The sequence below is a fragment of the Fringilla coelebs genome, assembly GCF_963513975.1.
Source record: "Fringilla coelebs genome assembly, chromosome: Z".
Taxonomy (NCBI): Eukaryota; Metazoa; Chordata; class Aves; order Passeriformes; family Fringillidae; genus Fringilla; species Fringilla coelebs.
Genome location: NC_140031.1, coordinates 46,913,842 through 46,938,080, shown reverse-complemented (window position 1 = coordinate 46,938,080; position 24,239 = coordinate 46,913,842). Strand labels below are relative to the sequence as shown.

Below are 24,239 nucleotides of genomic sequence, written 5' to 3'. Positions count from 1 at the left end.
CAACAAACTTGCACTACAGAATACAGAATTACATACTTCTGAAAATGAAGAGAAGTTTTTCATAACTGAGGAGAGGCTCAAGTGCTGCAGACAGACTAGTTAATTGGTTTGTATGAGACTGAGAGAAATGATGGTTGAAGAGGATGTTGACTATAGACTGGTAACAAGCAAGTTACAAGGAGAGCATATGAAGTTACCAAAAAGGAATCCATGTTCCTTTCCAAAAGGAAGTAAAAATTGCCCTCTTGCACACTATTCCTATCACCTGATTTCCTCTCTCCTCCTATCTACCATTGCATTTACAAATATTGCAGTGTCCAGCTGAAGTTGTTTTGATCCACCAAACTTTCTACTGCAAATTCATTCCAAGTCTGGAAACCAGTGAGGACTTTTGGACAGGGGCTTCCAGTTAAATCCTCTGGAAAGAATTCTGCTTGCAGATGCCAAAATGTCTTAAGAGTCTCCAATCAGTATGATGCAACTGGACACAATGGAAGACTTGCATCAAAATTATATTGCTCCAAGTCAAATGCTTGTTGTCAACATGCCCATTGAAGCCCAGTGCATACCATGTAACACCATGCCACAACTGAAATTGCTATGGAAGACAAAGAAAGTAGCTGAATAGTTTATTTCAAAACTTCAAGAGCAATTAGAATTTGGATGTGTTTTTAATTCATTTTTTAATCAATTTTTCTTCATTCCTAATTACAAACAACTCAGAAGAGTAAATGTTCCCTGAATATGAAGTGATGTTTTTTTTAATTTGATTGTATGAACCTGCAAAAATAAAAACTAAAAAATAAATAAATATTTTAACTTACTTTAACTTTTCTCAGAAGTTTGGATTTTTACCTGTTTTAAATGTTACAATTGATATAACGAATTCAGTGTTTCTAGGATTTACTCCTATTTACCTAAAGTCTAATTGGTACTTTCATGGTTTTTCATGGTTTCTGGTTGGCAAGTTGAGACCTTTAAGTCCTCTTTTAACACACTGATGCTTTCATTTGACAGGACTATTATGCTATAAAATATATACCAAAGGCCTATTTTATCATCTATTCTGACTATATATGCAGGCAGTAAATATACTGCATATGTATTGTATGTGTGAAGCTATGTTTTATTTATACACACTACAGATACTGCAGGTATCAACCTTTTGACATTATAATGTTATGACAACTGTGTAATATAAGCTTACAGATTAGCAGTAGAATACTTATTAAATTGAGCAACAAATGAGTAATTATGATGTATGAACATAAGAAATGCACTTTTGGGGATTTTCAAGTTCTTGCTTATGTAACTGTTAGAGCTGAATACTTCTGCAACTAGATCATTGAGATCTTCCATTCCAAAGTGAAGAAACACATTTTCAACCACTGGGGTAAACAGGATTTTCAAAAGGATGTTTGAATGCTTTCTAACTTGTTGCAAGGAGAACTGGTCTACAACTTGTCATACTAAGGGAATGAAATATATAGTGTTGGAATATTGTTAATAAGTTATCAAACTTTACTGTGATTACGAAGAAGGAGAACAAGAAAAAAGATAAAATGGAAATGCCTAAAGAGACAAGCTTATTGGGAATGTCTAGAGGACTCAGAATCATGAGTGGTGCAGTGACAGCCTATTTACATATAATAGAGAAATGCCTACTTCTGGTTGTAAATGAATTATTGGAAGAAGGAGTGTAAAGGGAGAATGAGCCATCCAGTGATGAGATTCACAGAGAGTTGTCCTGCAAAATGTAGTCAGCTAAGAATAGTTTAAGGTTTTTAAATGGGCACTAAGCAGGAAATGAAGTAATTCCTAGGCTGTGGAAACTTTGTCTGTGGAATTTACTGATGTAAAAAGATTATAAGCCATAAATGAACTTTAGAAAAAATTCTTAGGCCTTTCTTTGCTTCAGTAAAACAATCATTATTCTGAAGAAAAATGTCTAAATTTTGGTATTTTTAGTAGGCTGTGGTCTATTAAATATTGTCAGTTTTAGTATGTCCACCTCCAAAGACTCTACGGGCTCCATGGAATAAAACAAGTCCTGGGAAATGCAAATCATGCATCCCACAGTATCCTTCCCTTGGAATCTAGTACAACTTCCATGTTATATCAAATTCGAATGGTAGCTGGGTACTACATTTTTGTTTAAAGTCAATCTATTTTACCTTTACAATTTTGTTCCACTCATTTAATTTTTAAAATTTATCTTAATTCAAAACTGATTTTAGAAAAGAGGAATATGTTCTAACTGTGAGCTATCATTCCACTGAATCTGAAGCATTTACTGACTATTGAAGTGTCTGTGCCCAAAAGTGCATAGACTTCTTGTATCTTCTTGCGGGGTAAATTATCATCCCTGATAAGAGGGTCTGCTGCTTGAGCTTAACCTGGATCTGTTCTCCTTGATTATTATTATCAGTGAATGTCCCATTGTAGCAGTAAACTTGAGCTGCTCTGATAGAAGCAAAAGTGTCTCCAGTTTGACATTCTCTGTTGTGACATTTTTGTGTCACTGAAACATGGACATGTTAGACTTCTTGTTTAAGTGATGGTTATACCCTTGATCCTTTCCACACTTGATGTGTTGTTTTTGTCTATTTCTTTCTAAGTTGGCTCAGAAGGGCATGGATGCCTACCAAAATTTTTTTCTTCTGGGCTGGATGTTAAGAAATCTGTACGTGAAGCTCAGTTAATCCCTTTGATCCCTCTTTGCTTCTGCATCTGTGAGACCTTATCCTAACCCTAGCACTGTGGCTGAGTTATCAAAAAACATCACATTGTCAGCCTCAGTCACTTTGCTGATCTTTGTGAAGAGAATACGATTCTGCAGGCATCCACAAAGCTGAATGGCAAGCACCAGGAGCATGTTGGGTATTGCATATTATTTCCTATATATCATACATGATCTGAAAAGCAAAGACTGTATGTACTATATGAAGAAAGATTAGAAAGAAATGGTGATCAATGACTGCCAGTTCTTACATGTGCATAGGGAAACTGAGAATAGCAAACCTGAGCTAGGTCTGGAAAAGAAAAAGGGAACTGCACCTTTGTATTTTCTTGTGATTTGAAGAAAAAGGTGATGTTCTAAGATGAACTGGGTGGCTAGTTTTCAAAACAGAAACATGGGACACAGTAGCTTGAGAAAAAAACTGCTTTTCCAAAGCAGAGCATATTTTTTATCTTTGCTGGTCATTAGAAGTGCTTCTGAATACCAGCCCTTCAGGAGGAAGTCATGCTGGAATACTCTGAGCTGGTGATGATTTTAAACTTCACCCAGCATGTAATAACTCTGAGTAATTGGTAGGTATGTGGGCTTCAAGGACAGTGATATTTTTGCACCTTTGCCTGTTTAATCATAGTGTTTTGTGCAAGACAGTGCAGCCAAATGAGTGCTAGAATGCACAGCCCTGGAACAGGAATATTACAAGGTGTGTTTAAAACAGTTATTCAATGTACCGGGCTTAAAGCAAGTTAGGTGTGTGTAGCTGACTGGTCTTGTTTTTAGATACTGTCTCTTTCAAAAAACTTTTTTTCTGGTAGGTTTTTGGAGTCATTCTTATGGCAAGGACATGGAACAGTGGGTTCAGAGGTGCAGCCTGTGTGCTAATAAGCAGTTACTAGAGCATGAAGAAAGAATACCTGATTTTAGAAATGTGGTATGTGTTACATTTATACAAAAAAGAAGCTTAAAAAAACATTAACTTTATTGCAGCATACACAGTGATAATGACACCAATTGTGAAATGCTGGTTTTGTAAGTATAATTTACTATGCTTTCTTTGATCCAGTATTACAAATTAGGATCACTCATGTCAGGAGATTAAAACCTTTTTGTCTGTCTTTGATATCAAACTATTCTTTCCCAGTACCTTTTATCTTGCATAGCAGTGCTGAACTCCACAGCATCTTTGTCAGTTCATTTGTGTTATTTGCAGCAATCATTTAATTTGTTTTAGAACTGATATTAGTTAGTCATACTGTCATTTGCAACAACAGCAGCTTTTTAATATCCTAAAAATGTTGAGAGGCTTTGGTGTTAGCTGAGTAAGCATATGAATAAGGGAGAAGAGAGAAGAATTTTGGGACCATGGTGAGCACGCAAGATAGCTAAATTGGATAGAAAAAGAAAAAACCTATACAAGTCGAAGTGAGATTGTACATCAGAAAAACTACAGCAATCTACTGAAAATTAGTAGATGATAGTCATGAGAATCTTACAGTGAACCACAGGTACCAGCTTCCCTGAAGAACTGAAATAGGAACTTGGAGAAGCTTGTAAAAGGTGTCCTCAGGGAATCTTCCATTTTTTCACTATGATACCTTTAATCCTAGAATTGTCAAGCCACACGGAAAATAATAGGACTGAATAGTTCAGTCAGTTAAAAGTTAGTTTTATTTTTTTTAATCAAAAATATTAGGTGTTTCTGTTTTTTCTGGACCTGTTAGGAATTGTATAAACTTTAAAACAAGTGAAGTCAAGTTGTGAATCTGTATTCTTGGTTCTTTTTAAATTTAAGATCATTATATCTGGGTAAGCAGACTCTATTCAGTAAAAGGAATTAATTTAAATACAATCTTTTTTTAACAGATGATTCAACGAGAGGCAGAAGTAAAGAATAGGGTAACTGCTGTGGCGTTGACAGACTCAGTTCACAATGTGTGGCATCAAGAAGTTGGGAAAACTATTAGAGAGTGGATGCGAGAGGTAAGGCCTTTTTTTTTTTAAAGAATTTGAGTATGTACGTCTATATATAGCTGAATAAACATGTCTGGGTGTCAAAGACAGCATAATACGGAACAGTGGAAATCATGTATCCATACCAGCCACTAAAATAACCAAGATTAAAGCCATTTCTGAACTGCCAAGTTAGCAGTCAAAACACTAAGCACCAGGTCCAGTGTTTCTTCCTGCTGCACAGCGATAGAGACATGCCAAGGCAGCCCATGCAGTGCCTGATACGTGGAGCAAAGTCCTGGGTGCACCCCATGCTGCTGGTTTGATCTAGCAATGATGGAAAATCCTCTTTAAGCTCTTCATGACTCAGTTTGATGATTTGCACAGATGGCAAAATACCCTTTCTCTCAGCACTTTTTGATATGTAATTACTCCTGTAGGACTCGGAAGCTCTTACACTTAGGTATGAGGTTGCTCAGACTTTAAAAATCATATTTTAGAGCAAGACCAACTAAACTACTGTTTATGAGTCTCATCCTTACCAGATCAGGCTCATCTCTGTTTTCTGCATTCCCATGGCAGAATACTAAAACAACAGGTGCACGGAGTGAATTTCAACTGGTCATATCCTGAACTTTGTTTTATACTTGACTTTTTCTCATGGATTTAGTGAAACTTTGTGTATACAGTGCCTATTCCTGACTTTAACTTAAAGTTTTATAGGCCGTGACTGATGGGAATAGAGGATCACCTGGGATGCAGCCTGACAGCTCTGACTTAAGTGTTAAAAATATGGTAACCCCTACAGGCTCTGTCAGAGAAAGTCCCATTTTCTTTATGGGAAATCAAAACTTAAAATATGTGTTATGTAGTAAAACTGAAATTTTAAATCCTGTAATTTGAATCTGACAACTCCATTTTTCTTTAAGCATTTAGTCTGAATAAGAAAAGTGCATTACCTTTAATTTCATTTGCAGAAAGTAGATGTTAAAGAATAAGTTAAATGATTAATGGCCTAAAAAGTGGATGGAGTGTCATAACTTACATTAGCATTAAAAATCTCCTATAAGAAAGAAGAATTTTACATATGTGAAATGTTGCTGAGTGGTATTAAGTCTAGCATATCACCTGGATATCTCTTACTTTAATCAGGTGTAAGGCTAGTGGTAAAATGAATAATAATTAAAATATACACCTAATCGCTGCCTGTCTGTAGGGCTAATTGCTGTCATTGAAAGAATGAATTGTTAAAATAAAGTAATTCTTCATTTGAGCTATCTCTCCTGTATCACTGGTGGCCTATTTTTAGTACCGATAGATGTCATGATTTTTGAATTTATTAGGAGCTGTGATGAATGATAAAACAAATCATCCATTTACATATCTTGACACTGCTTTCGAGAATACTTATTTCTTACAGGCAAGTGTCACATTGTATATAAAAGATAGTTAATTGTGTGCTAATCTTCTGTATTATCTCCAGCTCTCTGATGTAGTGTTCTATCAGTAGTTAATATTAATTTTACTTATTTCAAATGATTGTAATACTTCATAAAAATTCTATTTCTTTTGTAACTTCTGCCACCTTACATTTGCAATTTCACATTCAGCTGTTAATTAAAATTACACATGCAAATCATAAAATTATAATGCTTTACTACTTTAAACCTTAAAACCTTCATGAAATACTTCAATTTTAACAGGTTTTACTAAATATGTTATATTACTGGATAGTGTGTTTGTTTTTTTTCTTTTTCCATTGAGTTCAATAGTTTCATTGATCTACTGTTTCTTACAAAAATCTGCCATGCTTTGTGAACTTCACTTTCTAATCTCATACAGCAACCCTTCCTTTATGTTGTCCCTGCTCTCCCTGGTCCCAGAACAGTAGGGTTGCCTTGACAAATCTATTCAAAAGCCATTCCTCACCCTTTATTGGTGGGGACTGAAGCCTTTGAAATTCTCTCCTCACTGCAACACAGCTGACATCTTCTTCCAGACAGAATGAATTAAGGAAATACAATAAGATACTTGATCTACCAGTCAAGGATCTTTCCACAGTGAGGACGGACTCCATGGTGCACAACTAGGGCAGCAAGCATCTACAAATACACAATACATGCTATTTACCAGAAGAGAATTCGTCCATTTTTACTATCATGAACTGATGGTAATTTTTTTTTAGAAATCTGTATGAAAATCTATTGGGTCTTTCCAAAAGGTCGCAGGTTTTTTTTACCTTTTCTACTTAATGAAGTTAATCAGGTTTTCAGAAAGGAAAAACTTAGATTTTTAATAGAGCAAGCAACATGGATCTTGTTGTTCAGCTGGTAGTCTTATTAAAAATGTAGTTTCTTTATAATTAAATCTTCAGTTCAGTAGATTTGGTATAGTTTCGTCATATGTTATTGAAAGCATATAATTTAATACTTCAGTTTATAGACTACTCTGATTAGATAGCATTTGGAACAAAACATTTAGAAAATTCATGGTAAATTCATCCTTCTAAGAGGTTCAGGAATGAAAGGTAAATATAAAGGCTTTGTGAATATAATTCCCCAGAGACAAGTATTTGCCTTTTTTTAATGTTCACACACATTCATCTCAGCTATATCTCCAATTATTTGAATATTAATATTCTATCTTGATGGTTTCTGTTAAGTTATAGTATATTTCATATTTTCATGAATGTTCTTCACCAAAATACCCTGAAAAAATCTGATTTCTTAATGTTAGCAAATGAGTAGGCTCAGTGTTTATACCAATACCTGTTTATATCAACACCAACTTGGAAAATCTTAAAGCTTGTAGTGGGTAGTTCAGGCACTAGTTGGTCCAAGCACCTACTCAAATCCACTGGCACTCAAAGTAGCACTTAAAAAACATGATACTTCAGCACATTACAAATCTGCTGAATTATGTTCTTACTTACTTAGTATGATCTAACAGTATTTCATTGGCAGTAAAGCATAAGTTAGTGTACTGTACAGTCCAGTTGTTATTTACTGCTATGTAAATCAGTTTGAATGTTTTGATGTGATCATTGTCCTTACTTACAACATCTGTATTTATTTTTGCCCTGAGTTTTTCACTTATCCCAAGAACTGCCTGCCTGCTCTTACAGAACTGCTGTAACTGGGTGTCCAGCTCCGAGCCCCTGGACACGTCGGTGGAGTCCATGCTGCCAGACTGCCCCCGTGTCTCTGCAGGTACATCCATTTGTTTGCAGTAAGCTACTGTACATGTCTATACCCAGAAGCAGCTTGTTCATTTAAAAATGCATTAAGTTCTGACTGCATTTTAACCTTTCTACAGCCAGATGTAGCTGAAAGCATATGTCTTCTGATATTTTATGCAGCCCACTCTTTTTTTTTTTTTTTTTTTTTTTTTTGCTTTGTGTGGGATTTAAGTTATCTTGTCTACTTGTTGCTTGAATTTTTCTAGTCTTCCTTTCTGTTGAAGTAATTGATGACATTATATGTAGGAGTCTGAGAAAAATAATAGTGATAACAAGAACTGGGAAATTTATCACAGGTCCTTGAATAAATATCCAACTCTATGTTGGCAACAAGGTTTTAAAGAAGTACATTAATGAAAGTTACAGTTAAAATAAATGAGCCACTTTGCTGAATGCTGATCAATGGAAGTCTAGTTTACATAGCAAATGATTTGCAGCATCCAAGAATGTTGATGTGAGTTTTCTGTTGTTTTGGATATACTCAGCTATGCTTTTTCATTATTGAATCATAAATTGCAAGGAGCATGTGAAATTATACAGAGACTTTAGCTAAATGTGTGATAATTCCAGGAAGTAGATTTAGTCATCCATGTAAAAGGAAAACCTCCAATGTGCAGGAACGTAATCTGAAATACATAAAGCAGTTACTGAACTTTCATGCTTGATTATCAGTTTTCCTAACAGCCATAGGTAGCATATTTCTGTAGAATATAAAACCAAGTTCAAAGAAAGACACAGCCTATACAATATTAATTTAAAAGCCGAAGCAATATTTGACCTTACTCATTGGGATGCAGTAGTTTGTTTGACAAGTTAGTTTCGTATCTGTCTGCATTTGTGAGGTTGTTAGAGAGACCTAACCTTGCAGGTCAAACTGAATTTACTACAGGATATTTTTAAGGTTTGGAAGATTTAGCACTACTTTGTTTGAGAGCTCACAACAACCAGAGATTTTGATTACATTTCTGCTATGGTTTGGGATCTCACTATGCAGATCCTCAGCTCTGTACAGACACATGTAATAGAACTGACATTGTTCTTTCATGCTTTGGAAAATGATACATTACTAAAATTTTCATAGATCCAACATTCATTTAGCAACTTTTTGCTCTTTTAGGGGAGATTATTGTAGTTTAAAAGAAAAATATTTTTCAGAAGTGGAATTCTTTAAGACAATATTCACTTCTAATCTCTGACATCTGTGTTACTCTTGTGAAGGACTGCATGTTATGGTGGTCATTTCAGTCAGGTAAATAAGGATTTGTTTAGCAACTGGTCACTATTTACTGTACACTGGCCAACATTGAAAATAATCCATGACAGCATGTCCTCCCTTTCTTTGTATTCACCTGATATAAATAAGCTAAAAAGTATTCTATAAAATAAATCCTAGGTGTTGCTTGAAAAGCAATGCTTCATTAGAGCTGTAAATAATAAGTCTTGATTTTACATTTCTGTTGAAGACAGGTCACAGGGGCCTTAATGTTTCTGCACCACTTAATGAATTCCTAAGCTGCACTGGAGTGGTAGAAGAATTAACTTAAATGGGGTAGGATTTCAGCCCGTAAAAGTTGGGTATTTGTATTTAATGCATACATTGAGATAAATTAAGATCACTAATGTCTTAGATGCTCTCAACAGAGATTTTTGATAATGATTTAATGTAAGATAACTATTTCCAGGCTGGTTCTTTTTAATATAAATATAGTTTAAAATAGTATAACTTCATGTGACTGCTCCTGAATTATCAGCTTGCTCACATATTTTGTCTTATATTTCTTATTATTGTCTCTTATATAAACAACTGTTAGACATTCAGAGAGAACCAAATCAATAATTTGTACAGTGTCTTTATATGAGCAATGGTATAAACCTGCATTAGGGTAATATGTAATAAATTTATTCATTATTACAAGATATAGGGGCATTATTGTTTAATGTGAGAGATTTTATTTCACTCTTTTGAGGATTGCCGTACTGAAAGAGTGAGCCCACACTCAAATCCTGGCAGCATTGCCCTTGGTATTTCAATGAATGACAATGAGAGCAATCAGAACAATGACAGATCTTTAAAATAAACCCTCTGCAGTAGAAAAATTCACTTCTATGCTTGGAAGACCATCTTTTGTCTCTGTTTACACTGAAAATAAGTTCCCAAATAAGTGCCTCATGGTCACATCTCTTGAGCCAGCTTTTCCAAAAAGGGTCTGATATTCAGCCATTTAGTATACTGGGTTTTACAGGCAATCCTGGTTGGTGAGCAGTTCCTACTGCAGATTATCTCACAGTCTCTTGCTTGCTTTTCCCGTAAAATCACTAGAGACAAAATAAATGACCATCAAACTGGAAAAATTACTTGTATTTCCAGATAGAGTTGTTAATGGTTTTGATTAAAGAATATTAAGGAATTAAAATGTTTTCCATAATTGATTTATATCTTACTTGATTACAAAAAGGAATGAATACACTTTAAATGTTGAGAGTACAAGAACAATACAGAAAAAGCAAGCCATAATAAATCCATTGTCTGTTTTTGTGGCAAAAGGTATACTTTGTGGGTCCCACCTTCAGGGGTCTTTCATCCATGTCTCAAGAATTTGGTTGCGTGGTGGTGTAATAGTTAATATCTTCTGGCATCTTGTTGGTGACATTGACAATGAGTTTGAGTGCATCCCTCAGCAAGTTTGTCAGTGACACCAGCTGGCATAGTGATAGGAAGGGATGTCAGACAGAGGGATTTTGAGAAGTGGGTCTGCAGAAGAGAAATGGACCCCATAAAATTCCACAAGTCCAAGTGCAAGGTCCTGCACATGGGTCAGGGCAATCCCAGGCACAAGTACAGGGTGTGCAGGCAGTCAGTTGACAGCAGCTCTGAGAAGAAAGATACGCAGTTGTTGGTTGACAAAAAAACTGAACATGGCCAGACAGTGTGTATTTCCAGCCCAGAAAGACAACCATATCCTGGGGTTCATCAAATGCATGACCAGCAGGTAAAGGTGATTGGTTCTGCCCCTCGGCTCTGCTTTGGTGAGACCCCATCTAGATGTCTGCATTTAGGTCTCGGGAGCTCAGCACAACATAGATTTAGTCCCACTAGAGCAAGTCTAGAGGAGCCACAAAGATACTCAGAGGGGTAGAGCAGCTCTCCCATGAAAATAGAGTGAAGGAGTTGTTCAGCCAGGAGAAGAGAATGTTCTCGGGGACCTTGGAGCACCTTCCAATATCTAAAGGTGCTACAAGAGAGCTTTTTACAAGGGCACAGAGTAATAGGCTTCACTCTGAGAGAAGGCAGGTTTAGGTGAGCAAATAAACTCTTTGCTTTGAGGGTGGTGAGGCACTGAGTTGCTTAGAGAAGTTATGGATGATCCATTCCAGCAAGTGTTCAAAACTGAGTTGTATGCGGGTTTTTGGAAGTTTGTGCAAATTCCCCTGATGGGGGTTTGGAACTTCAAAAATTCCTATCTCTTACCCTCTTCAATTCCAGCCATAATTAAGAACTTCTGTTAGACTTGAGGTTATCTTCTGTCTCAGGCTTAGCCTACCTTCCTATTGGAATCAAATCAAAATATATCTACTGTCTCAGAGGAGATGGATCCATCTCCCATCTAAGAGATAAGAAAATGTACGGTTGAGAAAGATGAAGACTTCAAAGTGGTCTGTACATTAAAGGTCATCACATAAAATGGAGTAGGGTTGGGAGTATTTCTGGTTAGGAGGCTGGAGTTCGGCTTGGAATTTGACAGAGACAATGGAACAGATGCTTTAATGACAGGTTGCACTGCATTACTGCTAACTGTAGTTGTAGTTCATGCTGTGTCTGAGACCTTAACAATGTTTCTCCTAGTTCTGGAGCAGGGAGTTTGGAGGCCCTTGGGAAGCCATCTTATTGGAAACACTACTGGGCAGGATTAGCTGAAAGTAGGGATGGGAGAAAGCAAATCCATGGATCTGCATTCATCTCTGATGCTGTTGAGGAATTAAATCACTTTGGTTTCAGGATAGTGGCTTGACTTCACCCCAGAAAAGGTATTGTGGTAAATTTTGCTGGGTAAATATGGCATTTGTTTTTCTCACTCCTGTTTGTATTCCTTAGCCCATGTGTTTCTGACAGTGAAAACTTGTTATTTGGGAGAGATGATTAAATTTCTCAGTATTTTGCCAAAGTGGATATGCACCAACACTCATTTAAAATAATCAAGTGAAGATGTTGTAACATTAGTAAAATGAATTGCCTAATCAAATCTTTTTAATGCCTTCCTAGTTGGCCCCCAAAATCGCTAGTTATTCTGTTAACAGTTGCAGCCAATGTAGTTAAAGCATTGTGAAATAAGGAGATTATAACTTAAAAGACAAGCAGTGGAATGAAACACTGATAGTGATCAAGGAAAGTTCTATTCACAGAAGAGCCTAAACTTGAATATATGTCTATTTAATAAGAGAAAAAAGTGTAAGAATTAATTCGTACAGCTGAATAAAGTAGCCTCAGGCTGGTAGAAGAAAAACAAACTTAATTTTGGGGGACAGGTATGATGTGTGCTGATGGTGCTCTTTAGTCTTCAGATAGTATTTTCTGGTACCAAAAATCAAGATTGAACTCTGTATCATATACCAAACATTTAATTGCATTAAGGTAAGCCAAGCACAACTTTTTTTGTGTGTTTTGTTTTGGTTTTTGCTTTAAATTTAGAAAATATCATTAATAGCCCTTTGTTCAGGATACAGAGTAGACGGGGTTGACTGACGAGGCAGTTAAAAAATGGTTTATTTCAAAATCAGTCTCATGGAAGGACAAGACCGTAAGGCTGTTACACCAACGCCATCACATCAGAAGCCGTACATCAGAAGCTGTTATAATTTGAGTTACAATGTCTTTTATAAATTTCTTATCCAATCAGCTACTTCCACAAAGCTCACTAGCATCTTCATAAACCAATTGCTAATTGCTGCATTTTACACAATTTTGCCTCTCTTTTTATCCCATCATATGACTCTACAGAAACTCATTGCTGTATCTTCTACTTTTTACCAATTCTATAACAGTTGTATTGCTAGACTTGGAGATTTTCTGCTATCTTGCCTAACATATTTATTCACTCACATCAGGCATATTTCTGCTTGCTTAAAATATATTTCTGCTTAAACTACAAATCTTTATTCTTGCTATGTGTCTGTTTCACTTTTCTATTCTAAGCCTTCAAGTTTTCTCCAAGGTCTCAGGTCTAGCACTGTATCCAACTCTATCTCTGAGCTTGAATGTTCGAGGCCTTGGGAGCTCTCTGTGCTTGCATTTCCCACAGCCCTTCACTGAGCAGGTGTGCAGCCTGTGGCCCCACACACAAGTGCACTGACTGATGAGGTAGAGCTCTTCTTGAAAAGTTTGTGTTGATACCCAGGAAACAATGAATTACCCATTGGGTAATAGCAGTGGTAATTTCTGTTGGCTTTGCCTAACAGGTGACTCCTGCCTGCTGTTTTAAGAGTTCAGTTGTGTAATTCCACAGAAAATGGAATCTGCCATTTGTCTATCTGCAAATGGCACCCCATGCTGAGCAGATCCTGGGGTTCAAACAAGAGGCTCTCCTGTGAGGTCAGATGGACTCTCCAACACGACAGCGTCTGTGTGCAGGGGTAATTGCATTAGTGAGGCAGCTGTAGGGAAGGATCAGCTTATTTCTTCCTGCTTTTTTTTCCTCAGCTGTATTTGTACCTCACTACAATTCCACTCTTACACATTTATGTATCTTGCTCATAAAAAAAAGGGTAGAAGGAACCATATTAAGTGCAGGGACAATACCTGGCTCATACTCTTAGCAGCTTTTAGCCCAGTGTACCAATGCTTCTCTTTTTTTTAGGTCACTCTAGTCAGTTTAATGAGGACTGTTCTGGACTCTTTTCTGATAGAATTGTTTCATGGCCAGTGGTAGGTGCCCAGCAATACAAGAAATAGGGACAAAACCATGCACTTTTTAAATTTAAGCAATTAAGCAATTATTCCATTCTGTTAAAAATATTATTTCTGCATTCACTAGTCATTCATTGGTATTAATAGTACATTAAGCAGTGTTTACTGTAAAGCTCTTTGCATTTTCTGTCTTCATGTGCATATAGTTCTGTCAATAAAAACTTTGGATTTCAGGAGAAAAGATAAAATGCTGAAGCTTTTTTGTCAAGATGGCAGGTTCCTGTGTCTAGCTACCTGTTAATTTAAGGTATTTGCAAGATTAATAAGTGGAGGAGTGCAGGAATCTGCAGTGTGAAGCTTGCTTCATCACCCATGTTAACATTCTCTTCTGCTGCTAAAACTGGTCCTGTACTTCCATTTCTGCTGCTGTACCTTGATGGAAACTGGAAATTATTATGGTAACTTTGAAGGATCAGACTGTCTTAGCCGCAGCTCTGGAGGTTGCTGCACTAAATCCTGCTTTAACTTATGTCTTCTTAGCATGGAAGTAGTAGCTTTTCCCCCGTTCCTGATTCTTCAAAGGAGCTCTGCTTTTATCCTCCTGCTCAGTCTCAGGTGTTACCCAACAGCTTTTTATTTTACACATTTCCATGTGTAAACCTAGCTGGATGTGAGCTCCTATGTTGTGCTTAAAGTAGCTTAGCTCTACAATGCTTTGGAAAGGACAAAGTCTATACAGACCTGTTGAATAATATTGCAGATTCTGATCTGGAGTGCCAGAGACTCAAAAGTGAGCATGAAAATGTGAATTGAAAGCATTGACTTGGATTGCCAGATGTTGCTTGTGTCAGAGAGTTCAATAACGCTCATTAATTTACTGTTCTACAAAATAGTTACATGTACTTGAGGTACTACTGATATTGGAGAAACAGTTTCATCAAGAATTATTCTTGTACTCACACATATCTATTTATCATTGCAATTTTTTAGATTAGCGTAACCTAGTTAGGTGTTGTCCTTGAGGCTATCTTTGTGGTAATAATGAATAATTTAAAATATTACAGTCAGATTTTTCCTATTAAGCATTTGACAGCTATTAGAGTATCGTGACTATTGCTTCTGATACAATGCTGTCTCATTAATGCCTTTTATATCCGTATCTGTCTGCACATTGGCATGTCTTACTCCAGTGCATGATTGCAAACTCTCCTAGAGCTCAACACCTGCAAGGAGGTATTACCTGAAAGGAGGTATAACCTGAAAGATATCTTCCAAAATTCAGTAGCAAAATCTTTATCTGTATTGACATAAAATCCAAAAGATTTTTCACATTTCAGCTTTCATTTTCAGTTAGAATTGAGATTCAGATTTGGATTTGGGTTTGTTAGAATTTTTCAAGAAGTTCAGTTTCAGTAGAAATCTTTCCTTTTTTCACAAATATGTATAGTTTAGGCTGGGAAGGATATTTAGATGACTTATTGCCCACTTTTAGATACAGGTCATTCACTTTTGAACAGATATGATACTGAAATTTGAAACTTTAATTTGGTGAAAATGTTTCTTCCACTAAGTCATTCAGGCTTGGCTGGAAGAATTCAAGAGATGGGGAATCCACTGCTCCCTTCCGTTTATCATCAACTGTTAAGAAGATTGGCTCATTTCTGGTTTGGCTTTGTCTGATCTCAGGTTCCAAACATTAGTTCTTGTGCCTTTTCTACACTAAATTTAAGAGCTGTTCAATACATTTCTTTTTTCTCCCAGTGAATTACATACTGGCATTGAGCTAACAAACCATTTTCTTTTGAGAAATGTAATAGATTGAGTTCTTCAAATCTCAGTGCAAGTTAATACCTCCAGGTTTCAAATGCTTTCATACATTTCTCTGTAGCATCTCCAATCATTCAACTTCTTTGAGAGAGACCTGTCTACATCTTACCAATGTAATATCAAGTCCTTGCTATCTGATTTTCTCCCATTTCATTAGGCAACAGTTACATTTGACCCTTTTATCACCCTACTGTAAAGAGTCAGTTTAGGAGGAGCTTGCCCTTTCTAGAGCTGCTGCTTTTCATCTCATTTTTAAACTAGTGCTAGGAAACATTGCAGGTAGCTTTTTTAAAAAATAAACCAAGCAAATACACTAGCATGGAAAAAAAAAAAAAGAAGCCCATCACCTTTCTTGTTAATAACCATCCCATCCATCTTCACATTTACATGAGTTTTACCAGCAAATTTGTATATATTTCCTGTGTGGTTGAATAGCCATGGTGCACTCCAACAATAACATCTCCATTCAATAATGGTTTCTCCATTATAGCTGCATTTGCTGATTACTTAGTCTCTTTCCACTTACAAATGTGGAATAATACCGACTTTCAGCCCTTTATTACAAGTAAACAATTCTAGAGTTGTTCTGTTTGTCCTCTCATGAATTTATGAAACATTGACCAATTTCTGCATAAGTTGAAGTTTTAGTTAAGTAATTAAGTTGTAATTAAGTTCCTCCAACTTTTGTGGTAATAGTTTAGAACATAGAGGAAGAAATGAGGAATGTATCTTCCTATTAAAAGGAAGACATTTTAATGTCTCTCTTGAAAGATGAGGGGGAGTAACTCACATGCTAGACACAATACCTGGAATCAAACAAGCTGGCAAAGCAGCAGGTATCACTAATAACAGGTGATAACTGTTAAAGGTAAGGGCTCCAGTGTAATGACAGTCTGGAATTTTCATGGGAAGCCCGGGAAGAGCAAAACTTAGTTGCTGAAAACAAAGGGGAGAGAGAGCACTTTTAAAAAATGCTTAGCAAAGTAGATACAATTTTCCATCCTCCTCAGAATATTCTTGGGGAATAAATCAGTTGCCTGACAAAAAATTGAGTATACTCTATTTTCATAAAAATCCTTATCAGCTAAACATGCTAATTCATCAAAGTGTGAAACTGAGTTTATTTGTTTAGGAGTTATTTCCCAGTAAGTTGCATTGGCTTGAATTAATTACATTTTTGTACCTTAATTCCGCATTAGTAGATTCCAATTTCACAGCATAGTGGTTGTCAAAGGGATTTTTTGTATGCATTAGCCTCATCCCCCTGCCCAGAATAGGAATAAACATTCTTACATTACTTCCTGAGAGGTGCTCATCTTTTTGATTCTTTCCTTTCTGTTGTGCAATGTCACATCTTCTCTGGGAAGTCTCTTCCAAACTTCTAGTTTTAGTCATCCATTCTTCCTTGGTGTGAGCATACAACCTCAGGAACAGCTGAGTAAACAACAGTCACCCTCAGAAAAGAGACTTGTTCTTCATGCCCATTGTATTTGGGGTTGGAATTTATGAACCTAGATATCTATTTCTTCTTTATTTGTCTTGAGATTTATGTAAGACTACCCATGCGAATAGTTTTCTCTGAAATTTTGGGTTAGGATTTTCCTATCTTCAATACCTTCCCTGCTATTTTAAGTATTTTAAGCATTATTTTAAATAAACATCCATAGCTAGTTAGCTGATTTATGACCCTTGAGTCCAAACTCTGCAAGCCTGCCAATTTAGAAATATTTATCCCTGAGAAGATATTGATGAGCAGCAAAGAAGAATGTGCTTCATCAAACACTTTTTTTTTTTTTCCCCTGGATTGCCAAGCAAATTATATTATTTGCCATCTGTATGGCAGTTGTTTTCTGTTAAGTGGGCAGTTTTCCTTATCTCTTCCACACTCACTCCTCCCTCCGGGTAGACGTCTGCTGATAATAGGCTACTGAATGGCACTGCATGACTGATAAGAACTGTAGCATCCCATTGTGAGATGCTCTGCCCAGAGGGAAGAGCCAAGCATTGCTACCCAGATATAATCTGGAGATTCTGGAACACCAGCACAGCTTCTCCACTGGATTTCCCAGAGGAGCAGGTGCCTCTTCCACTGGATATTCAGAGGAAGACTACACCCTTTCTACCAGATCCCTGCTCCAACAGAACCACACTTGACACTCCAGGAGAGCTGCAGCCACAATTCCAATTGGACTGCTGCCAGCACCCTGACCAACAGGATGTCAGGTTGTGCTCTGACTCTGTCAGTGTTGTTTTAGTTTACTGCATTGTTTATTTTATCTTTTTATTTTCTTCCCTAGTAAAGAACTGTTATTCCTGCTCCCATATTTTTGCCTGAGAGCCCCTCAATTTCAAATTTATAACAATTCAGAGGGAGGAGGTTTACATTTTTCCATTTCAGGGGAGGCTTCTGCCTTCCTTAGCAGACACCTCTCTTTCCAAACTAAGGCATTTTTCAAATATGGAACAGAAACATATATTGAATGATTTCATACATTCTTCTGCATTGTTATTTACAGTTTCACCAGCTCCATCTGCAAATAGATGCATTTTTGCTGTGGATTGCATTTGTTGCTTGTGGATTTTGCTAAGTTTGCCAGCCATACATTGTTTTTACTCAGATAACTATAGCTTTCTTTATAATATTTTGCTGATTTTAATTTTTTCTATATTCCTTAACTGATTTCATTTTTTGCTAAACCAGGGGAACTAATGCTGTTAGGTGCTCTTTTGTCATCCAGTAAATTTCTAAAAATACCATTCATTCAATAATGTTTAAATATCACATCTTGGTTAAATTTACCAATTTTATTCCTACTATGAAGAAAAAATACCCTTTTTGAAGCTCCAAGCATGTGTGTTGGCAGCAGAGGCTTCTCTGTGTTTAGTCCCACCAATGTCATCAGGTCAGGTTAACAGGCCACAGGCAGCCAGCCACTTTATCCAATCAAAACACTGACCAAAGTGGTAGAATCATGGAAGGTATTACACATTTTGGTCTATCAGCACTGTTCATTGTTTTTAGAAACTCTTAATATTTGTGACCACCAATGTCCATCTCCTGGGGTTATACCTTTCATGGTGAAAAAGCTCTCCATGCATTGCAGAGGTGTGCCTAGGAAGAAACTTAGCCCATTCACTGTTTTGCCAAAGTTGACTGTCACAAAGGTCCCAACAACATCTTCTCCTGGACTTTTTTCATGTATTAATTTATACGCACAAATAGACCCAAGATCAGATTTTATCGCTGTTGTTAATAACAGAGCACCACATCCTCATCACTTCTATGCACTTGAATTAGCCTAAGTAATAAGGTCATAAGGTAAACCTAGGTAATAAGCAACTGTTTAGTACTCCAAGCATATAAATTATTTGAACAGCCATCAGTAATGCCAGGTATATCAAATTGGGCTTGATGGCTGTGGTTAGAAAACAAACAAGAACTGGAAAAACTAGCAGTGGCATAGCATTAATTTCATAATTCCTTTTCTTTTTACTTGCCAGATAAATTTATTTGCTACACATGGAGATTAAATTTATATTATCTTTGCCTTCTTAGCACCCTGCCCTCAAACTACTAATGTAACAGTTTTCTGACTTTTCCAGCTAGCTCTCAGCTGAGAGGATTGGTTTACCAACCTGTGAGATAACCAAAACATGAGAAACATCAAGCTCCAAAATGCCAGTTTTAGAGAGCCTTTTCACAGTATATTTGCACTTCCAGCTTTCTCCTATCAAGAAGCATTTGGGAGGCCCATTTTTCTGTAGAAAGGACTTGTCATTTTCTGATAAACTACATTGGCAACTAATGTTGTCATGTTGATATATGGGGACAGTTATGAGACTTGTTTTAAAAGCATTGTTATTATTATTTAGCTAATGATATAGTTATTATATAGTTTATTACTATGTAGTTAATATTCTTATTATTATATAGTTAACAATAATGTAGTAATAATAATAGCAGACAAGTCCTAAGAATTGAAATGCTGATTGGTTCCACAGATAGTGTTAAGGACAAGGCTAATTTAAGCAGTCATATTATATTCTTATGTTACAATATGCACACCATATCCCATGAAATAATTATTTGTCATATGTATCTTAATAGTATGAATAATTATGTGTTCCAGTGAATACTGTAATTTAATGAATAACATTCAATAAGCACCATTTTTATCTATATTCCAATTCTTATGCGAAAGACATTTCTCCACACATTAATTCTTTCATTTCAAATAGGTTTGCAAGACATACCTTAACATACAACAGCTTAACAGAGAAATAATCCACATGGTTAATAAAGTAAACCATTTTAGATTATATTCATTACTACTGCTGTGGTACAGTAGTTAGTTTGACGATAAATGTAATGTACTTTTAAACAAACACTGTTAAGCGCCAATCAGTGCTTTTTAGAGCAAGGCTTGTGCAAATAGGGCAATGTGTATAAAAGTTCTTATTACTTCACCTGAGATTTTTGTTAATATACTGTTTGTCATTATACGTTACAAAAGGCACACCATAGAATTCACAGTACATATAAATAACGCCCACATGTATTTGAAATCTGAATGCCAATTTTGATTCTTAAATACTTACATGATGATCTGTTTGAATCTGGCAGACCTTAGTTCTGATTTTGCCTTTCTGGGCGAGGCTGGTCATCTTTTATTACCATCTTTGCCTCCAGGTGATCAGTGCTATTATGTCATAGTTTAAACTATAAACTGAACTGGGTGTTAAACTGGAAGGGCTTTGCATGGAAGGAAGCATTCCTGCCTGAAGGTGTGCATGCTGTGACTTCAACAGGATTTTTCCACTGCCGCTGTGCATGCAGCAGAAACAAATGGGAGCATAAACATATCTCAGAACGTTTGTGCCACAGAAGCAGACATCACTTTTTAATTTTAGAGAAACTGAACTTCAAGGATTCATCCTTACTCTGAGCAGTTACATTTGAATGTTTGTTGTTTGGTTAATTTGGGGACAGAGTTCTAGACATCTGTTTATGCAACTTCGTCCATTCAATTAAATCTGTTCCCTTTTCCACAAAGGAAACCTCCCATAAAATCCCATCAGATTAAACATATGTAAGATCGTGGCTGAAGTACAATGTCCAGCGGTACAATGCTGGACAGTGATAATAGTATGTGTCAGAGCTGTGACATGGAATTTGGATCGTTTCAGGAGTATTCTGGATGCTTGCAATTTTGACAGTTTCCTGCTACTGACTGCACAAGTTACAAATTCAGCACGGCTTATAAATCTTGGGGATTCCTTTTGGCTGCTAGGCACCTAAATCATCTGCCACTGAAGATTCCCAGTGGTTTTGTTGGCTCTCTCTTCAGTTCTTGTCCCAACAGACCGCTACTTTGAACTGAATGGCAAGTGTAAGCTAATGTTTTAAGAGTGCTCTTTTCCTCTTCTGTTAATAGCCCTGGATGAAACTTACTAAACATTTGTTTACTTACTAAACATTTGTCATACTGTGTCTGATACCATTCTCTCCTTACCCTTGAAGTACTCACCTCCTCTCCTCCAGAAAATTATCAGCTTCCCATAAAGACCTGATATCTGCCTGCCTGTGCAGAGGTATCGGTGCAGCTTTGGAGAATAGGAATCTGATAGAACACAAGAGGAGCACTGCACTGTTGACTGGCAATTGGTCACCTTCCTTTGAGATGGTGGTTTGAGACCCCACAACATAACAGAAGAGGCTACACATGGGAACTAAAGTTGCTTGCTGCTTCTAGTGGCTTGACCACTGCACTATCTCATAGGGGAAGGCTCTCCCTTCCTCATCCATCTTAAAAAAGGAGTGGATTTCCACCTGTTTTTTTTTTAAGGAACAACATTCATTGCTTCCCAGCTGCAATATTCATGACATTTTTCGTTTCCATTACTTTAATCAGTTAGTCTGTCCTAGCTGATTATTTTTACCAATGCCTTGTAAATGTTGTGCATTTTTTTAAAAAGTAGATCATGGGATGGAGAAGCCTCACAGGTGGAGAGGCAAGATGTTCACTCAAACTGCTGCTGGTACACTAGTCTGGTACACTAAGCAGAGGAGGAGTGGGTGACAGATTACAGGAGAGTCAAAATACTGTTTTTCCTTTTCTGTTATCTCTGGGTGTCAACAAAGAGAGACCACAAACATCCAGTGAAGATGGCACCAAAATGTGATGGCTTCCCCACCAGCCAAATGCCACAGGTTGCTCTCATTGAGCCAACCAAGCAAGGACATGCCTTAAACAAGGAGATTAGATGCAATGCAGTCTTTAACACCCGCTCAAGTCAAGTATACCCAGCCTGTGAGAAATGAGGGTTAACTGGAAAACAGATACCACTGAGGAATCTATCATGTTGCATGATGTCAGTAAAAAATGCACACACGTAATCTTGGGCATGTCAGCTCCCCATGCTTCTCTCCATCCTTGTAGAGGATTATCTTTCTTCCAAAGCAGCTCAGAGGTCAGCAGAGAAGTGAGGACTTTTCCTGTTATTTTGTGGGTTGATCATAAAGTTTGTGTTTTATAAAGTTTTAGAAATTCCAGGTGAAATAGAAGTATGAACATTTATATCACCTGCTGTCAGACTGTCTCACTTTAGGAGGACTCTGCTATACGATACAGGCAAGTCCTGATTTCTGCCAATTTGTGTCTTCACTTGGAACAGCATTTTTATTTGTATGGTTTTAGCTGTATTCACAGCATGTAGTTTGCATCTGCAGATAAATAATGTTATCTTGGTCCATACACAGGCTCTTTCATTACATATTTTGTTACTTCTGGTATGGCTTTTCTGTGCTACATGTCTTTTTCTAAACTATTGCTCTGATTTCATGCCTGACTTTTTGATCTACTAAATGATTTACTGAAACTCTACAAGTGATATTTCATTCACCAGGGAGACTGAGCTGAGTGCTGTCCCCAGATTCGATACAATATTGTGTTAGAATTAATATGGATATTGATGCAAAATTAATGCAAATAGACTCCACATCTAATCCCACACTCCCTCACTCAAGTTCACTGGCAGCAACAGCAAGTTACTTCTTTGATTTCAGTGCTGAATATGCAATATTTATGAGAGGTTGCACTTTACAGCTTTACTTTGGTTAGCGTTATTGCAGTGCACATTAAAACAGGTTTTAGAACTGAATTTTTTCCAACAATGTTGTCAGACCCAACTTAGACAAACAAGAGTTTGGGCTTTGGCATATTTAGCTTGTGGTTTATCCCAGTAAAAGCTACACCACCAGCTTCCTGAAGGTGCAGAATGTAATTAGCATTTTGCCAGTTGTACCAGTTAAGGACATGCAGGACACTGCTCACAGTTGTAAGTGCCTGCGATGTGCAGCACAGCATTTGACCATTTCACATCTCACTTCTACTATATATGTCTGCAGAGTCTGGCCTGAGTGCACTGTTAGAATGTAAATGGTATAACTAACGACTAATATGAAAGAGCAGGATAGACTTCACCACCAGACTTCAAAGGTTTTAATAGATTGGTGGGCAATCTTTCCCCTCACGTAGTCTGTTGTTCTATCTTCTGAGAATGGCTGAAATCTCCAGTGACCTCTAACCTTGACATGTTAGTCTCCTGTACTTTACTGGTCACATACAATTTTCTTTTATTTCTGTCTATTTAGACAGGCACAGTCTTTCTGATCATAAAATCACAGGCTTATGAAGTGGTTTGCATTGCAAAGGACTTTAAACATCTGGTAGTTCCTGCCACTCACCATGGGCAGGGACAGGTGTCTCCCCTTTCCATTCAAATATGTGTGCCCAGGTAAACAGTTTTTTGATGGGTAATAAAGACTTTTTAAATAATTTTAATCCTCTTACCCCACTAGCTTCATGGGAAATGGTTGTTTTGATACGCTTTGTGATGTAGATGGTGTATGACATTTGAGGCATAGGCTTAGTTGTTAAAATAAATTGGACATTGTACATCCATTTTTCAAAAGATAAGGCTTTTCTGATTTGCTTTCTTAAACCTAACTGTCCAAACATAGTTTGGTTTATAGTTTCACTAAATAGGAAAGCTCATACTGTTCAAGTGTGCAATTCAGTGACAGTCTACATTATGGGGAAAAATCAATAGATATTCCCCTGTGGTTTTTTGGTGTGGGAGACAAATATCCATCAAGAAAACTTGCCTGTTTCTGGTGGGCTTGATTTTCTTCCCCTTAGACTCAGCATCAATCCCATCAATCCCAATGTGCATGGCTGAACAGTAGCAGAGCCTCTTTCCCAGGCATCACGCAGTCACTTCTCCTGAAGCAGTGGGCAGAGCAGAGGAGAGATATTTCCTCCTTATCACCTCGTGCATACTTTGTCTCAGGAGAGCTGTGTCAGCTGTGTTGCGTGAAAGGGAGACAAGCAGCCCTCCCTGGGTACAGCGGCAGAGATGATTCTCTGGCTTACAGTCTCAGCCCTTTGCTGCTCCAGCATCCCACACTGTGGTCCCACATGGTGTCTGAGCACTGTAGATCTGGAGAGGAAGATGCTCAGAAGCATTTCAGCAAAGCAAAATAGCATGCAGCAATCTGCTTGTCTCCACCAAATCAAGCATGG

General features: G+C 37.1%; 1 protein-coding gene across 4 annotated transcripts in view; it reads left to right on the top strand.

The window, feature by feature from the left end:
- The window catches only part of ARB2A (ARB2 cotranscriptional regulator A), a 257,706-nt gene that overhangs the window by 181,177 nt on the left and 52,290 nt on the right, over positions 1-24,239 (top strand). For all 4 annotated transcript variants that reach the window (XM_084224921.1, XM_084224918.1, XM_084224919.1 and 1 more), the window contains 2 exons: positions 4,601-4,717; positions 7,812-7,896. In XM_084224921.1, the coding sequence (XP_084081047.1) occupies positions 4,601-4,717; positions 7,812-7,896 (202 nt within the window). The remainder of the gene's footprint in view (positions 1-4,600; positions 4,718-7,811; positions 7,897-24,239) is intronic.